Source organism: Pistacia vera, unplaced genomic scaffold (genome assembly GCF_008641045.1).
Source record: "Pistacia vera cultivar Batoury unplaced genomic scaffold, PisVer_v2 Contig673, whole genome shotgun sequence".
In the NCBI taxonomy this organism is placed as follows: Eukaryota; Viridiplantae; Streptophyta; class Magnoliopsida; order Sapindales; family Anacardiaceae; genus Pistacia; species Pistacia vera.
In genome coordinates this window covers 573,714-589,798 of record NW_022196527.1, presented here as the reverse complement: position 1 = coordinate 589,798, position 16,085 = coordinate 573,714, and the positions used below count along the sequence as shown (strand labels likewise).

The window sequence follows — 16,085 nt, the reverse complement described above, 5'->3', positions numbered from 1 at the left end:
TTTTTTTTGTCCAGTAGACTGAATTGACTATTAATTAATTCATATACTTTTAGACTTTAACTTAGCCAATTTCCCATCTTGGGTTGTGAATTGTGGTTTTGCAGTCTTTATCCAATGAGAAATCCCTCTTGGCTTGTCCCATAAATTAATTACTGACCTAGAAGGCTGGATTGACAACAGATATAAACTAAAGCCATACCCCAAACTATCTCCTGGCCGTCGGTAAGCATATATATATGACAGACCATTAACCTGTTTGTTGAGCCAAAAGCTTGTCTCTCGCCTCTAGGGCTCAATGTATTAAAGATTGACCTAATATATGCTTATAAAACTCGAAACTAAAATATATTATGTTATCTATACCCAGAAATTTTAGTGTACAGCTAAATGGTATCAGTATAAAAATTTCTTCTTGGAGATACCACATTTATTAAATTTGTATATAAATAAAATGATTAATTAAGATGACTGTTGGGTTGAAAATACACAGAAAGATGCAGTGAAGGATGATGAGCTGCTGTCAAAGATTGTTGTAATTATCCAAGACTCAACAAAGAATTTTGGAAGAAGGCCTGGAACGTCCAAAAGGGTTTTAGGGTCAATAGGTTATGATGTAATGGAGTGGGGACATAATCTCTTTTATCTTCTTGCATTGTATTCACGAAATCTTGGTAAAGGACAGTTCTGTTCTGTGCCTTTCCATTGTCTCAATCAATTGGCAAATCTTAACCACATCAGCTTAGCATAACCTTCTAGCACTCCTTATCACCATCCTGTGATTAAACAGTACTGTACATAAGATTTAAATATGGCGAATTCCCGATCTCACCTAACCGCTTTCTGAGTACATCAATGATCATAGCTTTACAATGTGGATTGATAATAAAGCTTAAGCTCCATTTTAGAAACACTCAAGTATGAGAAGTGCTGCCGCCAATTGCAAATACACTTGACTTCTTTCAAGTGTAATGTTCCAAAACCTGGAAACAGATGGGGCCAATTTTGCCAGCATTGAACAATATTAGTAAACAGGAAATTAGTTCAGTGGACGATAACAGATGCAATTACTATTAACCACACAGTTGTGGGTTCAATTTTTACCACAATTCACATAATATCAGGTGGGTTTAACTAGAAATACTTATGCTACATTTAGCCAGCACAATGGTTAAATAGAAGTTAGCCCAAAGGCTAGACCTAAAACAAGTATTGAAATGCAGAGTTTGAAAACTATTCCACTATTATTCAAAATTATATACATTCCATTATTATTCAAATATGATGGATATATATTCCCTTTTTATATGTTTTTTTTTTTTTTTTATGACCAGGGTGTCCGAGTCAACTTCACGCATTTTAACTAATCTTTGGGGTCCATTGAACACTTTACAAGCCCAATGTTTTAAGATAAGCCACAAATGTGATAAACAACTTTAAGATGATTCAAACCCCAAAAAGTCAATGAAATGAGCAAACCTTCTTGATTGCCAGACTAACCTCTTGAGGTTCCCATGTTATATACTTTACCAGTATCTATGGATAAAACTTATATTAAGAAAGGACTCATATTCCTAAAATGCACATTGAGTTAAATTAAGACATAGATTCGCATAATTTACTCCATATACTTCGTGTTAGCAAACCCCCAAGTTAGAAAGAAACTCGCCTGTATGCCTTATGTAATATTAATATGGAGTAAACAACTTTTTCCCATCCAAATAATGACTTAATGATACTTTCCTACCTATAGATTTTTAAAATACCACTTTACTACCCAAATTTATATTCCGACAGTGAACAAAGAACAAACTCGATCCAGGATGTTGGGGTTTCTGAAGAGGGGAGACCGATGAGTCTTTTGGCGATGAAAAGTTAGATTTTTATGGTTGGGATTGATCGGAATTTGAATTGGGAAGGACGACTGTGTAAATCCTAATCGCTCGATTGCTCCTGATTGGCGGGAGTAGTGTTTGAGGGGGTTTTGATGAGTGATTATTGAGGAAGAGAATGGTGGTGGTGTGAGGTCGCAACGATGCTGGAATTAGAAACGGAATATAAATTGGGTAGTAAAATGAAATTTTAAAAGTCTATTGATAGAAAAGTGTCATTAAACTATTATTTAGGTGGTAAAATTCGTTTACTCTATTAATTTGTATTCAGAAGTGAGTCGGAGTAAAGATGGCAATGGACTCGGTATTTCAAGGTACTTGGCCTAGCCCGTTCCGAAAAGGTCAGGCTTTACCTGGTGTTAGCGGGCTTGAGCTTGGGCCTATGACTGATTTTAAGGCCCCCCCTTAGGTATGGGCCGAACATGGTTGTCTTCAGTCCTGGCTCGACAATTTTATTATTAATTTTACTAAATTACCCTTTATACTATATATCTAATTACAGAATTATCATATATATATTGAAATTTATTAATATTTGGTGAGTATTTAAAAACAAATTAATATTTAAGAACTATTTCTACAATTAAAAATATAAAAAATTAAAATTTATTAATATTTAAAAATGCACATTATAAAATGGGTGGGTTTAGGCCGGGGCTGAGATTATAAAAAGTTTATTGTGCTGAGCTTGAGCTTTACTTATCATCCCTGTGATAGGCCCAGGTTGGGACTGAGCCTTTGTCATGGGATCGGGCTTGGGCCTGGGCCAAGGGGTACCCGGTCCCGGCCCATTGCCATCTCTAAATTATTCTGTCGTAGTGTATTAAGTAAAACTCAATGTTAAAAGGCAGCTGGACCGAAGGTTGAGCCCAGATTTAACATTAGAATGTAATTGACCCACAACCCGGCCCAAATCCATATGGCAGCCAATTTTACAAATATTCTACGTCCCGTCTGACTACTCTGTTTCTCCCGCCACCGCTGGCACTGCTAAAACCCTAACTAAACCCCATTTTCCTGTTAAATCAACAAATAACTAACTATGGAGGCTGAAACTGCAATCACATTCACGGACTCTATGGACTTCAAGGTAAAAGAGCTTTTAAAGGAGGTCCATCTCAACCAAACTCCAACTATCACTAAGCTCGTGGACGGCACAGTTTCTGCCATTAAGAAAGTCATTAAAAAAATCCCCGACGACTTGCAGGTATGTATCTGATTATCTTCTTTGGTTTCTACTGAAGCCTTTACAAAGTTAAATTAAATATGTTTAGTATAGCTGTGGTTTATAATGTTTCTGTATATTATAATTGGGCGTTTATTTTAATGAATGAATATACAAAAAAATAGTCGGTGTATTTAAATTGTGCAGGTTACTGCGGATTTAGCTCCGGGTTTTGTGAGAGACATTGGTGCAGACAAAGTGGACTTCAAGTTTAAGAAGCCAAAATCTATTAAGATTGGTGGTAGTTATTCCATGAATTGCGTGGTTAAGCCTGACGTGAATGTGGATATTTTTGTTCACCTGCCAAAGGTATCTTATTGTTTCAAGTAATAGAATTATGTTTGGATTAATTGATATATAGGAGGGTATATATGTTCATGTTAGCTTGTGCATGATCTAAAACTAATACTGTCTAGATTAATTGATATATAGAAGGGGTATAGGGAAATATATATATGTTCATATTAGCTTGTGCATGATCTAGAACTAATACTGTCATCAGCGAACATGTATATTGCTAATTTATTAGCTTATGTATGATACAAATGTATTAATTTTGTTTTTCATTTTAATGATTTAAGAATAAATATACTTTTCAAAAGTTGAGCAGTATTAGTTGAGAGTGCCAGAAAATCCTTAAAAGACAGAGGCAACTAATAGTGGCATGGGAAAGAATTTGGTTATGTCTATTAAACTTGTTTAATTATATTAGTATACAACTATAAGATGGTGCCAAACTATTGTAGTCTTTGTAAAGGTGGGATGAGATCAGGTTTTACTCTTTTTGTTAATTGCAGAATAATAAATTAAAGCTTTGAGACAGTATAGAATGAAAAATAATTGGGTTGTAAACAACCTGATAATAGCTTCTTTCTCCGCTAACTACTTTGAGGTACATATATCAGTGTTAGTTCTAAGTTAGTTTATTTCTGAGAGCTTTTCCCTTGAAACAGGAGTGTTTTCATGAGAAAGACTATTTAAATCACCGGTATCATGCCAAAAGATGCCTTTACCTCTGTGTAATTAAGAAGCATTTGAAATCCTCCCCATCATTTGATAAAGTTGAATGGTCTGTCCTGCAGAATGAGGCCCGAAAGCCTGTATTGGTTGTCCATCCAGGTTTGTTTTTCTGTGGCATAGTTTTTAGATAATGCTTGGTCATATTGCAATTATTTTGAGTGATAGTATTTTTGTATGTATATTGATTCTAACCCTTTCAACATTGTTGGAAATGGGAAAATATGATATTGTAGCTGTGAAGCCTGTTGAGGCTCCTGGAATTTATGTACGGATAATTCCTACAGCAACATCCCTGTTTAGTAGTTCAAAGTTGAGCTTGAACCGGAACAATGTCCGTGCTGTTAACCAAGGTAGAATATTGTCTTTGGTTTAGTTTATATCATTACCAACATGGTGATGCTAATCGTGCATAATTTCATCTCAAAGATGGTGTTCCTCAGCCTACGCCCAAATACAACAGTAGTATATTGGAAGACATGTTTCTGGAGGATAATGCAGAATTTGTCAATAAAACATTAAGTAGATGGAAGGAATTGGGAGAGGCTTTAATATTGCTGAAGGTATAATATCAAATTTCTGTCATTTTACTGTTGCTGCAATCACTGTCTACAAGACCCTGAAAGTATAACCTTTTGTGTTTGAGGCAGGTCTGGGCTCGGCAGAGAAGTTCAATACATGTTCACGATTGCATAAATGGATATCTAATGTCTATCTTATTGTCATACCTTGTGAGCCATGACAAGATTAACAATTCTATGAAGGCAATGCAGATACTTCGCATTGCATTAGACTTCATTGGTATGTGAAGGTTCTAAAATTTTCTTTTTTGATAACCTAGTTATGTTTAGTGCAGTTAGGCCATAAATTTGGGAAGGTGAACATTGTTTTTTAGTGCCTTGATGGTGAATGTACTGTTGAGATCAATGTTATTTCATTAATCAAGTGAACAATTTTGGGCAAAGAACATGCTTGTTTCTTCTTGAAGACAGAATAGTTCTGAATATTAATGAGCCATCATTGGCTGATTTGTTGTACAATAATTTTAAAATTCCTAATATTTTATGGAATTTGGGGAATGGATTTTTTTAATAATTCTAATATTTGTATAGGTTTGGATTTGAGTCTGTTTGTGGAATCTGTTCACCAGTTAATTACTTTTACTGACAATTTTCAGTATTGTCAGCTATTTCATTATCAAACAATACAAAGTTCAGTAGTGTCTATCTGTTGTCTTAATACAGTAACACCAACTGTTCTCATCTTTTGCAGCCACCTCAAAATTGTGGAACCGTGGGCTTTACTTTCCACCACAAGCCCAGAGCAAAGTTTCAAAGGAGGTCTGCTGCTTCCTAGTTCCTTCTAATATGAAGATGTAGTTTTTACTATCTTCACTTGTTTATGCTCTGTGCTCTGATCACCACTGTCTTTCTTGTCCTATCTCATTCCTTTTTAGTTTAGTCTAATTTCAGATGGAAACTTCTGTTTGCATTATCACAAATACATGCATTGTTTCATCAATTTTATTTATTTATTTATTTTTTGTAAATATTTATTTACTATGAGGTTTTGGTTGCAGGAAAAGATGCAATATAGAGAAATTTTTCCAGTAGTGATATGCGATCCATCCACTCAGATCAATTTGGCTTTTAGGATGACAAGTGTTGGTTTCTCTGAGGTATTATTAACCGGTGTATTTAACTGCTTGATTAATTATAGTATAAAAAGTGGTTCTCTTGTTAGATTCCGGATCTTTTTGGAGTAGATAACAATTGCGTGAAGATTTCTTCTTCCTTTATTCAGCTCCAAGATGAGGCTGCTTTGACACTTCAATGCATAGACCGATGCAGAGATGGTGGATTTGAGGAGATGTTTCTGACCAAGATTGACTATCCTGCTAAATTTGATTACTGTGTTAGGTATATTGATTTACTCTTATATTTTGTGTAGGCATGGTTGATATAAAATTTGGAAGTCCACAAAAACTTAGTCTGATTTTGATATTATCCAAGTATTGTTTTGAAAAAGGAAGTTATTACCTTTACGAGACTGACCATTAGTTGCAGTGCTTTAGTCTGGTCTTGGCCAAGGCCTGGTAACCTGGAAATCATACGGTCAGCACAGTTTTATAACAATGTTCAAACAGCTTCTGCTTTTTGAATTGGGTTCAATTTGCATTTCTTAACTCAATAGTTTTTGGCATGAAAATGCTCACAAGTGTTTTACCCAAGCATTAGCTAATTGTCAAAAAAACTCAGCTCCTAGTTCTGGTTTGTTCAATTATTGTGTGATATTTTCTTTATCTGTATTCTTTTACTGCATAATAGCCTTATTGCTTTTTTTCTTTTTAAATATTTTCCCTTTTCAGATTGAATTTGAAGGGACGTACGGAGGTTCATGCGTTGGGATTTTGCTTGGATGATGAATGTTGGAGATCTTATGAGCAGAAGGTGCATAGCCTGCTGAATCAAGGATTGGGTGATAGAGTAAAGTTTATTCGTGTTACTTGGAGAAATGCTCTTTCTGAGTGCATTATTGAAAATGTATGTATCAATTTTACACTCTTATTTTCTTGATAATTGTATAGATGTTTCTGATTGTTTTTGGATTCCAGGGTTTATCCATACTTGACAAAGAGCCCCTGCTTATCGGCATCTCATTGAGCACTCCTGAGAAAGTTTTTAGGGTAGTTGACATTGGTCCAAATGCTGAAAATAAAGAGGAGGTATTTGAGTTTAGTGGTTAAATATTTTAAAGTTTTTTCTTTTGATCAATTATTAATTTTACTCACTTTTTGCGTTAGGCTCTCAGGTTTCGAAGGTTTTGGGGGGAGAAGGCGGAGCTTCGGAGGTACAAAGATGGTACTATTGCAGAAAGCACAGGTGAGGCGTCTATCGTGCTTCTTTTAGCTGCAGTTGGTTTAGTTTATCCAGGTGCATATGATTCATAAGACCACTTTATTTCCAATTACAGTATGGGAAAGTGAGCAGTGGACAAGACATCTCATTTTGAAAAGAATTATTGAGTATGTTTTTCAGCGACATCTTTCTCTACCAAAAGAAAATATAGTGCAAATAGTTGATCAACTGGATTTCTCTCTTCTTCATGGTTCTAAAGGTGATTGTATAGACCATTAACTCCTGTTAGTTTTTGTTATTTTCTTCTTTCAGGGTTGCTTTCTTTTCTCCTCACATAAGAACAATTTTTTTTTGCTCAAAACAAAATGTTATTATTTTCTCAGATCCTGTATCACTTTCGGGAGGTTTACTTGAGGCATTTGAAGTCTTATCAAAGCGCTTGCGTCTTATTGAAGATATCCCCTTGAAGATTTCTAGCGTGCAACCTTTAGACTCGGGTAATTTCTCTTAGCATCATAAACTTTTGTATGTTTAATCATATTTTATTGGTTTGCTGCTGTGGTTTTTGCTTGTCACGGTTCTATCAGTTTGCTATGCCATCATTATATCGTGATCATAGCTGAGATATAAATTTATACACCATAATTAGAGCATATATGCCTTTGTGAGGAATTGTTAGTGGTACACAACATCAACAACTATAAATAGTTGGATGGAGGGGGAAAATGCTAATTCCTGATAGGTTTCATTTGCTTGTGTGATTTTATTCTCCATGAATTTATGATCTTTCTTAACCTCTTGTCATCCTCACCTTTGGCCAAAATTGTCGTATGCTTAACATTATGTAGATGTAGATTAGCTATGGGTGTCTATTTCCTTGGAGTTTAAAGAAGTCTCCTTGTGGTTAATCTTCAAATTTGGGAAGCTTCAATAGCCTAACCTTAAAAGGGCTCTTTTGAAGTTAAGGGTTTCAGTTATTTATAGTTTATGAGCTGACATTTCCTTTCATATATAGTTTATGGAACAGGGTTTGAAGGGCTCTTTGGAAGTTAAGGGTTTCAGTCATTTATAGCTTATGAGCCGACTTTTCTTTTTATATATAGTTTATGAAACCTTTCGGGGTTTTTAGGACAGCATGTTGTAAGTTCATACTTTTAGAAAAATTAGTAACTTTGGATGCTTGGTTATTATATTGAGAATTTGAATTCCTTGAAATCTTGTAGTAAAGTAGGTCTTTCAGTTGGCTTTATATTTCGTAGCCTTTCCAAATTTTCACCCATGTTGCCAGTACAATTCATGTATGTTTGTCATTTTTCAGCATTCAGATTTACATCTGTGTTTCCTCCTGAACCTCATCCACTGGCTAATGAAAAACTTAATGTTTCAAGAATACAAAAGCTTACCCCATCTTGCATTCAGCCGCTGGAAGTTATGATTCAGGCATGGTTCTCTATTCCTGAAGTCATTTCTTTATACATCAATTTTTTTTTTCTTCTAATTTTTTTTTTTTTTTCTGTGATCTAGTTGGAAGGTTCTGGGAATTGGCCAATGGACCATGTCGCAATAGAAAAAACTAAATCAGCTTTCCTTATTCAAATTGGAGAGAGGTACACCAGGCTTAGCTTTCTTTGGTCGTTTGCTAAACCCACATGCACATCCACACACACGCATGCAACATACCTGCACACATGTGAGCACATACACTCACATAAATATATATTGAATGCCATCTCTGATGATGGTTTTGTGGCAGTCTCCATAACAGATGGCGGATGACATGTACAGCTACTGAGGATGATGTTGATGTTCTGATGTCTGGATATTCATTCCGTCTGAAAATTTTGCATGAAAGAGGGCTGAGTTTGGTGAAAAGGGAAAGTAAGAATAATTGAATATACAATCTATTCACATTTTTCCTCGTCAACTTCTTAACTTCTTATGATGTTTGTTTTCCTGAATCCATTTCGAATTATAGTTGGAAATCAAGCAAAGCAGATTTATTCTACAGATAGGGTTCTTTTTATTCGTGGTCAACATGCAAGCATGATCAATGGATTACAGGGTCGTTACCCAGTCTATGGCCCAGTTGTTAGGTGAGTTTTGTTGAATATATAGTAACCTGATTTGTCCAATTTTCCTTCTTTGATGTTTTCAGTTTTGATATGAAAAAAAATATTTGAACCTTCTGGAACAGAAATAAATTGTATTAACTTTATTTCTTTTTGATATATTGAAGGCTTGCAAAACGATGGGTGGCTTCACATCTTTTTTCTGCATGCTTGATGGAGGAGGCTGTTGAACTATTGGTTGCATATCTTTTTTTGAAGCATTTACCATTTAATGTTCCATGCTCGCGGGTCACTGGATTTTTAAGGTTTAGTTCTTATTGTTATTTACTGTCTGTATTTTATTATGAATATATATTTAGTGGTTAGCATTTATTTTATTTGCTTTTTTCTTTAATACTCTGATTCTCAAAGTTATGTCGTTCTTTCTTTTATCAGCAATCCTTTTAGTGTGTATTAAGATAAGACACTACCTCCAGACACACACCCGCACGTATAAACAATGTGAGGCTTCGATTTAGTTCGTTATCTCAGTTTTATGACTGCCCATCCTGATTCAATTCCAAACCTAGCCACTGCCCTTTTGCAACATGTGTTTAGTATTCTGTAATTATCTTTTGTTGTTACAATATTGTGATGTTTGACATATTCCAAACTCAACACAGGAACATGTAAAACAAGTTAAAAGCATGTATTTAGTCATTTTTTATTTCATTAAACTGAAATATCTTAGGTAAAATTATGTTGAATTTTGTCATTCCCTGTAAGTTTTTGTCCTGTGCTAATGGATTGGGGGGAGAGTAGTGTTGAGGGGGTTTTGATGAGTGATTATTGAGGAGAGATGGTGGTGTGTGAGGTCGCAACGATGTGGAATTAGAAACGGAATATAAATTGGGTAGTAAAATGAATTTTAAAAGTATATGATAGAAAAGTGTCATTAAACTATTATTTAGGTGGTAAAATTCGTTTACTCTATTAATATGTATTCAGAAGTGGTCGGAGTAGAGTGGCAATGGGACCGGTATTTCAAGGTACTTGGCCTAGCCCGTTCCAAAAGGTCAGGCTTTACCTGGTGTTAGCGGGCTTGAGCTGGCCTATGACTGATTTAAGGCCCCCTTGGTAGGGGCCGACATGGTTGTCTTCAGTCCTGGCTCGACAATTTTATTATTAATTTTACTAAATTACCCTTATACTATATATCTAATTACAGAATATAAATATATATATGAATTATAATATTTGGTGATGTATTTAAAACAAATTAATATTTAAGAACTATTTCTACAATTAAAAATATAAAAAATTAAATTATTAATATTTAAAAATGCACTTATAAAATGGGTGGGTTGGCCGGGCTGAGATTAAAAAATTATTGGTGAGCTTGAGCTTTACTATATCCCTGATAGGCCCAGGTTGGGACTGAGCCTTTGTCATGGGATCGGGCTTGGGCCTGGGCCAAGGGTACCCGGTCCCGGCCCATTGCCATCTCTAAATTATTCTGTCGTAGTGTATTAGTAAAACTCAATGTTAAAAGGCAGCTGGACCGAAGGTTGAGCCCAGATTTAACTTAGAATGTAATTGACCCACAACCGGCCCAAATCCATATGCAGCCAATTTTACAAATATTCTACGTCCCGTCTGACTACTCTTTTTCTCCCGCCACCGCTGGCACTGCTAAAACCCTAACTAAACCCCACTTTCCTGTTAAATCAACAAATAACTAACTATGGAGGTGAAACTGCAATCACATCACGGACTCTATGGACTTCAAGGTAAAAGAGCTTTTAAAGGAGGTCCATCTCAACCAAACTCCTACTATCACTAAGTCGTGGACGACACAGTTTCTGCCATTAAGAAAGTCATCAAAAAAATCCCCGAGACTTGCAGGTATGTATCTGATTATCTTCTTTGGTTTCTACCGAGCCTTTACAAAGTTAAATTAATATGTTTTTATAGCTGTGGTTTATAATGTTTCTGTATATTATAATTGGGCATTTATTTTAATGAATGATATACAAAAAAATAGTCGGTGTATTTAAATTGTGCAGGTTATGCGGATTTAGCTCCGGGTTTTGTGAGAGACATTGGTGCAGACAAAGTGGACTTCAAGTTTAAGAAGCCAAAATCTATTAAGATTGGTGTAGTTATTCCATGAATTGCGTGGTGAAGCCTGACGTGAATGTGGATATTTTTGTTACCTGCCAAAGGTATCTTATTGTTTCAAGTAATAGAATTATGTTGGATTAATTGATATAAGGAGGGTATATATGTTCATGTTAGTGTGCATGATCTAAAACTAATACTGTCTAGATTAATTGATATATAGAAGGGGTATAGGGAAATATATATATGTTCTATTAGCTTGTGCATGATCAGAACTAATACTGTCATCAGGGAACAGTTATTGCTAATTTATTAGCTTATGTATGATACAAATGTATAATTTTGTTTTTCATTTAAGATTTAAGAATAAATATACTTTTCAAAATTGAGCAGTATAGTGAGGTGGCAGAAAATCCTTAAAAGACAGAGGCAACAATAGTGGCATGGGAAAGAATTTGGTTATGTCTATTAAACTTGTTAATTATATTAGTATACAACTATAAGATGGTGCCAAACTTGTAGTCTTTGTAAAGGTGGGATGAGATCAGGTTTTACTCTTTTTGTTAATGCAGAATAATAAATTAAAGCTTTGAGACAGTATAGAATGAAAAATAATTGGTGTTGTAAGCAACCTGATAATAGCTTCTTCCTCTGTAACTACTTTGAGGTATATATCAGTGTTAGTTCTAAGTTGTTATTTCTGAGAGCTTTTCCCTTGAAACAGGAGTGTTTTCATGAGAAAGACTATTTAAATCACGGTATCATGCCAAAAGATGCCTTTACTGTGTAATTAAGAAGCATTTGAAATCCTCCCCATCATTGATAAAGTTGAATGGTCTGTCCGCAGAATGAGGCCCGAAGCCTGTATGGTTGTCCATCCAGGTTTGTTTTCTGTGGCATAGTTTTTAGATAATGCTTGGTCCTATTGCAATTATTTTGAGTGATAGGATTTTGTCGTATATTGATTCTAACCCTTTCAACATTGTTGGAAATGGGAAAATATGATATTGTAGCTGTGAAGCCTGTTGAGGCTCCTGGAATGTACGGATAATTCCTACAGCAACATCCCTGTTAGTATTCAAAGTTGAGCTTGAACCGGAACAATGTCCGTGCTGTTAACCAAGGTAGAATATTGTCTTTGGTTTGTTATATCATTACCAACATGGTGATGCTAATCGTGCATAATTTCATCCAAAGATGGTGTTCCTCAGCCTACCCCAAATACAACAGTAGTATATGGAAGACATGTTTCTGGAGGATAATGCAGAATTTGTCAATAAAACATTAAGTAGATGGAAGGAATGGGAGAGGCTTTAATTGCTGAAGGTATATATCAAATTCTGTCATTTTACGTTGCTGCAATCACTGTATACAAGACCCTGAAAGTATAACCTTTTGTGTTGAGGCAGGTCTGGGCTCGGCAGAGAAGTTCAATACATGTTCACGATTGCATAAATGGATATCTAATGTATCTTATTGTCATACCTTGTGAGCCATGACAAGATTAACAATCTATGAAGGCAATGCAGATACTTCGCATTGCATTAGACTCATTGGTATGTGAAGGTTCTAAAATTTTCTTTTTTGATAACCAGTTATGTTTAGTGCCGTTAGGCCATAAATTTGGGAAGGTGTGAACTTGTTTTTTAGTGCCTTGATGGTGAATGTACTGTTGAGATCAATGTTATTTCATTAATCAAGTGAACAATTTTGGGCAAAGAACATGCTTGTTTCTTCTTGAAGACAGAATAGTTCTGAATATTAATGAGCCATCATTGGCTGATTTGTTGTACAATAATTTTAAAATTCCTAATATTTTATGGAATTTGGGGAATGGATTTTTTTAATAATTCAATATTGTATAGGTTGGATTGAGTCTGTTTGTGGAATCTTTCACCAGTTAATTACTTCTACTGACAATTTTCAGTATTGTCAGCTATTTCATTATCAAACAATACAAAGTTCAGTAGTGTCTATCTGTTGTCTTAATACAGTAACACTAACTGTTCTCGTCTTTTGCAGCCACCTCAAAATTGTGGAACGTGGGCTTTACTTTCCACCACAAGCCCAGCAAAGTTTCAAAGGAGGTCTGTGCTTCCTAGTTCCTTTAATATGAAGATGTAGTTTTTACTATCTCAATTGTTTATGTCTGTGCTCTGATCACCACTGTCTTTCTTGTCCTATCTCATTCCTTTTTAGTTTAGTCTAATTTCAGATGGAAATTTGTTTGCATTATCAAATACATGGATTGTTTCATCAATTTTATTTATTATTATTTTTTGTAAATATTATTTACTATGAGCTTTTGGTTGCAGGAAAAGATGCAATATAGAGAAATTTTTCCGTAGAGTGATATGCGATCCATCCACTCAGATCAATTTGGCTTTTAGGATGACAAGTGTTGGTTTCTCTGAGGTATTATTAACGGTGTATTTAACTGCTTGATTAATTATAGTATAAAAAGTGGTTCTCTTGTTAGATTCCGGATCTTTTGGAGTAGATAACAATTGCGTGAAGATTTCTTCTTCTTTATTCAGCTCCAAGATGAGGCGCTTTGACACTTCAATGCATGACCGATGCAGAGATGGTGGATTTGAGGAGATGTTTCGACCAAGATTGACTATCCTGCTAAATTTGATTACTGTGTTAGGTATATTGATTACTCTTATATTTTGTGTTGGCATGGTTGATATAAAATTTGGAAGTCCACAAAAAATTAGTCTGATTTGATACTATCAAGTATTGTTTTGAAAAAGGATGTTTTACCTTACCAGACTGACCATTAGTTGCACTGCTTTAGTCTGTCTTGGCCAAGGCCTGGTAACCTGGAAATCATACGGTCAGCACAGTTTTATAACAATGTTCAAACAGCTTCTGCTTTTTGAATTGGGTTCAATTTGCATTTCTTAACTCAATAGTTTTTGGCATGAAAATGCTCACAGTGTTTTACCCAAGCATTAGCTAATTGTCAAAAAAACTCAGCTCCTAGTTCTGGTTTGTTCAATTATTGCTGATATTTTTTTTATCTGTATTCTTTACTGCATAATAGCCTTATGCTTTTTCTTTTTAAATATTTTCCTTTTCAGATTGAATTTGAAGGGACGTACGGAGGTTCATGCGTTGGGATTTTGCTTGGATGATGAATGTTGGAGATCTTATGAGCAGAAGGTGCATAGCCTGCTGAATCAAGGTTGGGTGATAGAGTAAAGTTTATTCGTGTTACTTGAGAAATGCTCTTTCTGAGTGCATATTGAAAAGTATGTATCAATTTTTTCACTCTTATTTTCTGATAATTGTATAGATGTTTCTGATTGTTTTCGGATTCCAGGGTTTATCCATACTTGACAAAGAGCCCCTGCTTATTCGGCATCTCATTGAGCACTCCTGAGAAAGTTTTTAGGTAGTTGACATTGGTCCAAATGCTGAAAATAAAGAGGAGGTATTTGAGTTTAGCGGTTAAATATTTTGAAGTTTTTTCTTTTGATCAATTATTAATTTACTCACTTTTTGCGTTAGGCTCTCAGGTTTCGAAGGTTCTGGGGGGAGAAGGCAGAGCTTCGGAGGTACAAAGATGGTACTATTGCAGAAAGCACAGGTGAGGCGTCTATCGTGCTTCTTTAGCTGCAGTTGGTTTAGTTTATCCAGGTGCATATGATTCATAAGACCACTTTATTCCAATTACAGTATGGGGAAGTGAGCAGTGGACAAGACATCTCATTTTGAAAAGAATTATTGAGTATGTTTTTCAGCGACATCTTTCTCTACCAAAAGAAAATATAGTGCAAATAGTTGATCAACTTGATTTCTCTCTTCTTCATGGTTCTAAAGGGATTGTTAGACCATTAACTGCTGTTAGTTTTGTTATTTTCTTCTTTCAGGGTTGCTTTCTTTTCTCCTCACATAAGAAACAAAGTTTAATACCTGTGATTCATGATAAAGGGTGCTAAATGTGAGATAAAGTAAGGTAATGGGTTTGAATTGACTGTATAACACTGTGGAAAAAAACAAATAATTAAACTGGTGGTTGTATTATATATCTAAGCTCGATCTTATATAAAGTTGGATCAGAAGTTTTTCATGAATCAATAAAAAAAAAAAAAGCCAGCGGACACCTGGCGTTAAGAAAATAATTCATCTTAATGCAATGGAAGTAGGAAACAAGATTTCTTTTGATCAAAATAAGATTCGAAGCTGTAGAATGCCTCAATCTTGGGAGAGGTATCATTCACTTGGATCTAGTCTTCCTACATCAGTACATGTTCTTTACGTGACTGTTTATTTTTGTCCCTCTTATAATAATAACTTCTTTCTCTTTATCACTTTGAATCTAATTAATACCTTTTGCAGATGACTAAAGAATGTTAATATAACTACTTATTTCTTTGGAAGAATCATTCAACTTCGTATCATTTTTTTTTTTTTTTTTTTTGTCCAGTAGACTGAATCTGACTATTAATTAATCTCATATACTTTTAGCACTTTAACTTAGCCAATTCTCCCATCTTGGGTTGTGAATTGTGGTTTTGCAGTCTTTATCCAATGAGAAATCCCATCTTGGCTTGTCCCATAAATTAATTACTGACCTCAGAATGGCTGAGATTGACAACAGATATAAACTAAAGCCATACCCCAAACTATCTCCTGGCCGTCGGTAAGCATATATATATGACATGACCATTAACCTGTTTGTTGAGCCAAAAGCTTGTCTCTCGCCTCTAGGGCTCAATGTATTAAAGATTGACCTAATTATATGCTTAATAAAAACTCGAAACTAAAATAATTATTATGTTATCTATACCCAGAAATTTTAGTGTACAGCTAAATGGAATATATCAGTATAAAAATTTCTTCTTGTAGATATCCACATTTATTAAATTTGTATATAAATAAAATGATTAATTAAGATGAGTGTTGGCTTGAAAATACA

At 34.9% G+C, this 16,085-nt stretch overlaps 2 protein-coding genes across 2 annotated transcripts; both read left to right on the top strand.

Annotated features, from left to right (window-relative positions):
- Window positions 1–2,931: 2,931 nt before the first annotated feature.
- Window positions 2,932–11,210, top strand: LOC116113098 (nucleolar protein 6-like). Its single transcript, XM_031399250.1, has 21 exons — window positions 2,932–3,096; window positions 3,262–3,423; window positions 4,068–4,233; window positions 4,368–4,484; window positions 4,561–4,694; window positions 4,782–4,932; window positions 5,404–5,471; window positions 5,711–5,809; window positions 5,935–6,050; window positions 6,500–6,674; window positions 6,746–6,856; window positions 6,935–7,013; window positions 7,105–7,248; window positions 7,373–7,486; window positions 8,308–8,429; window positions 8,514–8,596; window positions 8,743–8,867; window positions 8,965–9,082; window positions 9,226–9,363; window positions 10,046–10,086; window positions 11,104–11,210. The coding sequence occupies exons 1-21, from the start codon at window positions 2,932–2,934 to the stop codon at window positions 11,208–11,210; spliced, it is 2,535 nt and encodes an 844-aa protein (XP_031255110.1).
- A 3,312-nt stretch (window positions 11,211–14,522) lies between these two features.
- LOC116113097 (nucleolar protein 6-like) lies at window positions 14,523–15,105 on the top strand. Its single transcript, XM_031399249.1, has 3 exons — window positions 14,523–14,597; window positions 14,683–14,753; window positions 14,843–15,105. Exons 1-3 carry the CDS (start codon window positions 14,578–14,580, stop codon window positions 15,103–15,105), a joined length of 354 nt encoding a protein of 117 aa, XP_031255109.1. The 5' UTR covers window positions 14,523–14,577.
- The last annotated feature ends 980 nt before the right edge of the window (window positions 15,106–16,085 follow it).

What these genes read in the sequence shown, in the direction of transcription:
- LOC116113097 (XM_031399249.1), top strand. Translation starts at nt 14,578, where the DNA reads ATGCTGAAAATAAAGAGGAG. An exon ending in ATGCTGAAAATAAAGAGGAG is followed by an intron (nt 14,598 to 14,682) that starts GTATTTGAGTTT and finishes TTAGGCTCTCAG; the next exon opens with GTTTCGAAGGTTCTGGGGGG. An exon ending in TACTATTGCAGAAAGCACAG is followed by an intron (nt 14,754 to 14,842) that starts GTGAGGCGTCTA and finishes TTCCAATTACAG; the next exon opens with TATGGGGAAGTGAGCAGTGG.
- LOC116113098 (XM_031399250.1), top strand. Translation starts at nt 2,932, where the DNA reads ATGGAGGCTGAAACTGCAATCACATTCACGGACTCTATGGACTTCAAG. An exon ending in TGTATTGGTTGTCCATCCAG is followed by an intron (nt 4,234 to 4,367) that starts GTTTGTTTTTCT and finishes ATGATATTGTAG; the next exon opens with CTGTGAAGCCTGTTGAGGCT. An exon ending in CGCTGGAAGTTATGATTCAG is followed by an intron (nt 8,430 to 8,513) that starts GCATGGTTCTCT and finishes TCTGTGATCTAG; the next exon opens with TTGGAAGGTTCTGGGAATTG.